This window comes from Anomaloglossus baeobatrachus, chromosome 5 (genome assembly GCF_048569485.1).
Source record: "Anomaloglossus baeobatrachus isolate aAnoBae1 chromosome 5, aAnoBae1.hap1, whole genome shotgun sequence".
Lineage (NCBI taxonomy): Eukaryota > Metazoa > Chordata > Amphibia > Anura > Aromobatidae > Anomaloglossus > Anomaloglossus baeobatrachus.
Window position 1 is genome coordinate 271,893,912 of NC_134357.1, and position 6,000 is coordinate 271,899,911.

Here is a 6,000-nt window from a genome sequence, read left to right on the forward strand (position 1 = left end):
GTCACTTTTTGGTATCGGCAAAGACGTGCCTCGTCACTACCTAAATTTTACCCATCCACGACATACTGTTTGGTACAAGTATGTAAAAAACATTTTTGGCACAGGCTGTTTCTTTTGGTTGTTTAGTTTAAAATAACGCTGTGTATTATCTACAGATGGGCATGAAAGCAGACATTCCATGGAGGCACATGTCATTTCGTCTCCAGACTGTGAAATGGATGATGATGACGACGACGACAACGATGATGATGATATTACAGTCGAACCACCTAAAGGAAACCCCATGTCTGTAAATATGCATCCAGCGTTTCACAGTACATGTTTATCATCTGATCCATCCAGTCATGAGGAAGGCTTTCTTGACATGTCAGATTTTATTAAGGCATGTGCGGGAAATAACAGGTTTCCATACTTGGAATATATGAAGCATTTTAACCCAAATCCTGGTGTTTTAGGACTTCAGGGGACTCGTGTGACCCAGAAGCCCTTTACTTGCACAGAATGTAATAAGTGTTTTACACACAACTCGTACCTTATCAAGCACATGCGAACTCACACAGGGGAGAAGCCGTTTCCATGTGGAGAATGTGGAAAATGTTTTACTGACAACTCTGGCCTCACTAAACACCAGAGAATCCACACAGGCGAGAGGCCGTACCAGTGTGCGCAATGTGGGAAGAGTTTTACATATAAAGCGGACCTTATTAAACATGAAAGAATTCACACCGGGGAGAAGCCTTTCCCGTGTCCCCAATGTGGGAAGTGTTTTACAGACAAGTCTGGCCTTGCCAAACATCAGAGAATCCACACAGGCGAGAGGCCGTTCCAGTGTGCCGAATGCGGGAAATGTTTTGCTCGCAAGTCCCACCTTGGAAAACACCAGATAATTCACACAGGTGAGAAGCCTTTCCAGTGTCCTGAGTGCGGAAGATGCTTTGCACGCAAGTCTCATTTAATCAACCACCAGATCATACACACAGGTGAAAAACCACATTTATGCACAGAGTGTGGGAAATGTTTTGCCCAGAGACCGGGCCTTATTATTCATCGAAGAACGCACAGGAAGGTAACTCAGTTTTCAGGAGCTACATGAAAGACAGAAAATACAACTGTGGATACAGTAATAATACACAAAGGAAAACAAAAAATGTCAAGACATTTAAAGGATGTTCAAGCAGAATCCTGCACTGGTATTAAGAAGCGATAAAGCAATATTCTGGCTCTAATAGTGGAAAAATTGTATCTACTAGCCAGATAAGGAGCTGCAGTGCCCTATCCGGTCGCTCATGTGTATAATAGATTGTGAATTCTAATCTAGAGAACATTATTTCATAGGCTCCCAACTAATATATAACCTTGTGGGGTTTAAAAGGACCCTGGAGACTCATTAGTATTTATGTACGGTAAGATCATGAACGTTGAAGGACATTCACTTGTGTGGAATATTGCTTGTAATGAAAGTACACCCTACAACAATGTTCTTGTTACAAATCATTCAGAGCAGAATGGTATCTAAGTGTACAAAATCATCAGGTAATTGCAAACATTAGCAATAAGGTCTCCACAAAACGCTAGACTGAATTTCCTCACCAGATCTGAAAATTCTCAGGACTCCCCATCTTTATTATGGGGGGTGGGAAACAAAGGGTTCAAATGTGGACAGCTAAACTAAGCTTAGGGCCCAATTAATCTCTTGCATCTGTTTATTTTGTCTTGTGCTAGTTGTAGACTTTCATTTTGCACCAAGCTCTTCAAAATGGCACAAAAGGAAAATATTCACTTATAAAGCGCTATTAATTTCACAGCACTTTACAAACATTGGCAACACTGTCCCCATTGGGGCTCACAATCTAAATTCCCTATCAGTATGTTTTTTTGGAGTGTGGGAGGAAACCGGAGTACCCGGAAGAAACCCACACAAACACGGGGAGAACATACAAACTCCTTGCAGATGTTGTCCTGAGTGGGACTAGAACCCAGGACCCCAGCGCTGCAAGACTACAGTGCTAACCACTGAGCCACCGTGCTGCTCTTTATTTTTGTCTTTGACCTTTTTTTGCAGCTTTAGCTCGAAAAGTCACCCTTTGAACTAAAATGACACACTTTAATATAAAATCACTCCAGGGGTAGCACTGGAGTCCAATTGCATAACTAATATTATTTTTTAAAAAAAGTCTCAGCTGATGCATCAGCTGTAAATATCTGTAAACCTTTACAATAGCCACAATTTGACCCCTTCTTGATATGGCGATTTAAGTTTCATTTTTTTCAAATTTTTGCACCTATGTTTCTCTCCTTCCAAGAGCCATAACATTTTTATTTTTCTGTCAACATAGCTGAATGAGGGCTTGTTTTTTGCAGAAAGAAAAAAATTATAATGCAGTGAAATAGCAGGAAAAAAAGATTTGTGTACTCACCATAAAATTTTTCTCGGAGCCCTCATTGGGCGACAGGACCATTGGTATATGCTGCTGCTTCTAGGAGGCCGATAGAGGCAAACACAAGAAATCGTTAGCTCCTGCCCAGCAGTGTATATCCACCAGCTGACAGGAACCCAACTCAGATTAGTGGACAAGCAGTAGTGTAATCATAGAAAAGGTGCAAACCTAGGGAGGGAGCTGTGTGATCACGTGACTTCCAGTGATTACATGGTAGCACAGGCTCATGTGATGACGCCTGTAGCTATTATGAGTTCCTTTCTCTCAATTGCGGCAGTGAGAGTAAAGCAGCATTTCTGCAGATCTCAGCTGTGTAGCTCTGATCTGGAGAAATGGAAGAGAAATCAGTTTGCTGATCGTTATAGTCCCCTAAGAAACCTAGTAAAATAAAAAAAAGTAAAAAAAAAGAATAAAAAAAAACTAAAAGTTCAAATCACCCCCCCTTATTCAACCCATTGAAAATTAAAGGGTTTAAAAAATGAAACATATACACATATTTGGTATCGCTGCATTCAGACATGCCCAATCTATCAAAATATAAAAATTCCAAACGCCAAAATTAAGTTTTTTTTTTTTTTGGTCGCCACAAATTTTGCTCAAAATGCAATAACAGGCGATCAAAACGTAGCATCTGCGCGAAAATGGTACAGTTAAAAACGTCAGCTCAAGACGCAATAACTGAGCCATAGATCCAGAAAAAAAGAGAACGCTACGGGTTCCGGAAATTTGCGCAAAACGTACGTCACTTTTTTTGGACAAACTTGTGATTTTTTTTTTTTAACCCCTTAGATACAAGTAAACCTATACATGTTTAGTGTCTACAAACTCGCACAGACCTGAGGCATTACAGCGACAGATCAGTTTTATCATATAGTGAACATGGTGAATAAAATATCCCAAAAACTATTGTGCGATCACACTTTAGTTGCAGTTTTTCAACACTTTTTTTTTTTTTTGCTGTTTTCCAGTGCACTATATGGTAAAACTTATGGTTTCATTTAAAACTACAACTTGTCCCGCAAATAAAAGCACTTATATGGGAAGATTGACGGAAAAATAAAAAATTACGGCTCTCGGAAGAAAGGGGGAATAAAAATGAAAAATGCCTGGGGTGAAGGGGTTAAAGTCCCAAGGGCCACTGGCCGACCGAGCCAGAGGAGCAATATGAGCTATACCCTGGATAAAACTTTTTTTAATCTGGGACTGGGAAGCCAAATCTTTACCGAGACCTGATCCTTAAGGGTACTGATGGACAAAATTAGAATCCAAACCCGATTGTAAAAAGGCAAGAATATTGGGCAGAGAGAAAGACAAAGCAGGGGCACGATTAAGCTCGCATCACCGAAAGAAAGCCTTCCATGTCCAGTAGTAAATACGGGATGAGGAGGGTTTCCTGGCTCTAATTATATTTTGAACCACTTGTTAAGAAAACCCAGCCTTTGTTAGAATCGCGGATTCAACAGCTAGGCCGTCGAATCCAGAAACCGAGAATTGCGGTGGAAGAGAGGACCCTGAGAGAGAAGTTCAGGATGCCTCCAGGGGACGTCCGTGAGCAGATTGACCAACTCCACATACCAGGACCTCCTGGGCCAGTCGGCGCAATTAGGATGACCGGGACCCCTTTTACCTTAATCTTCATGATGACTTTTGGAACTAAGGGGAGAGGAGGGAAGATGTATGGCAATGCAGTTTTTTTTTGTCACAAATGTCTGACAGACTGCAGCATGTTTATATCTTTTTGCATTTTATCACTGCGTTTCTCACTAGTAATGGAAGGATTTGCAAATCAATGCCCCCCGTTGACATGGCAGGGGATTGATCCCTGGTATCGGGCCGGATGCCAGTCTCCATATAATCTATGGGGACCAGTATCCGGTGCAGAGGGGTAGGAGCAAGCGCTTCATACTTAACGAATCACTGGCGTGGCTGTCACACTGCTCCCGTGGCCTTTCATTCTTCTTTCGGGGCTACACATTAGGCTCATGCATATTCACTGCTTCCCCTGCCCACTGGCGTCTGTGATTTGGTTGCAGTCAGACTCGCCCCCACGCTGATTGACTGCGTGTCTGACGGTTCCAATTACAGACCCGGTCTGCAGGTCTATATTGTACAGTAAAATAAAAAATTGGTGTAGGGTCTTCCCATATTATGATACCCAGCACAGATAAAGCCACGGCTACAAGCTGCAGCCCCGAGCGGTGCACTTATCTTTGCAATGTATCAAAATAGGAACCGCATGCGGGTTTTTTTTTTATTTTATTTTTTTTTTAATTTAATAACTGCATGCGGTCCCCCTCCAATTTTGATAACTAGCCAAGATAAAACCAGACAGCTGGTGGCTGGTATTCTTAAGCTGGGGAGACCCACGTTTATTGGGAACCCCACAGCTGCCACTAAGCTGTAAATTAGTAATGGGAGGCGTCTGAACCACCCCATCACTAATCTGTAAGTGAAAGTAGATAAACATAACAAAAAAATCCTTTAAATAACATACAAAGGGAGACCCCTGCATGTCCAGCGTAATCCACACGAGGTCCCACGACACTTCCAGATCTACTACGAGTGATCATGGAACATGACTGACTGCTGTGAGCTCAGTCGCAGCGGTGAGGTCACTAGGTTAGCCGCGGCCACCGCTGGAGGTTCCCACGGTCATCCACCTGTGACCACAGGTAACTTGACCTCATGTGACCTCACCAGAGTTCATTGAGGTCAGGTTACCTGAGGTCACAGGTGGAAGACCATGGGAACCTCCAGCCATGGTGGTTGCTAACCTGAGTGACATCACTGCTGATCGTGCGGCTCATTCATTCTCTGCTTGAACCTCAGAGCATTTGGTCATGTTCCATGATCGCGTGCTGTGATGTAGCGGAGCTGGAAGTGTTGTGGGACCTTGTGTGGATTACATTAGACCTGCAGGGATGTTTTTGGGGTTAATAAAGAAGTGAAAGAGGGTGGCCTTTCTTTGTATTTTATTTCATTTAATTGATTTTTTCCGTGTTTTGTATTTTTCATTTTCACTTACAGATTAGTGATGGGGGGCACCCTTGCTTAGTGGCAGTTGTGGACTGTTATTAACCCCTTAATTACCCTGACTACCACGGCAATCAGAGCTGGGTAAAGTGCCAGGATTGTCACATCTAATGGATGCAACAATCCTGGGCGGCTGCAGGCTGCTATTTTTAGGCTGGGGGTGCTGTTGTGAATACGTTTTCCAGTTTGGAGCTCCCTCTTGTGGTCCGTGCTGGCAGTTCAGTTGATGTGTGGAATGGAAGCGACCTACCTGCAGAGGACTGGCAATCAGGGTCAGATTGGGCTATTTTATATACGGATAAGGCTGCACATCAAACTTAGATAATAGTATAATGCCTCAAGCATATGGACAAATATTGGAATATACAATGAAAAATGCTACTTGCTATATTGAACATGTGAATAATGAATTGCATACCTGCCATGAATATTAGGAAAAAGGAGATATTTAGCAATCACATTGATCAATGTAACTGAGCCCCAAGGCCTCGTCAAGGCATATCTCTATATTGGGGTCCCTAGCTCTGTG

The 6,000-nt window shown here is 42.6% G+C and overlaps 1 protein-coding gene across 1 annotated transcript in view; it reads left to right on the forward strand.

The window, feature by feature from the left end:
* LOC142312738 (uncharacterized) overlaps positions 1 to 5,058 on the forward strand; it is a 65,103-nt gene extending 60,045 nt beyond the window's left edge. The window contains exon 13 of the mRNA XM_075351726.1: positions 156 to 5,058. Within this exon, the coding sequence (XP_075207841.1) occupies positions 156 to 1,093 (938 nt within the window). The 3' untranslated portion in view covers positions 1,094 to 5,058. The remainder of the gene's footprint in view (positions 1 to 155) is intronic.
* Positions 5,059 to 6,000: the final 942 nt, after the last annotated feature.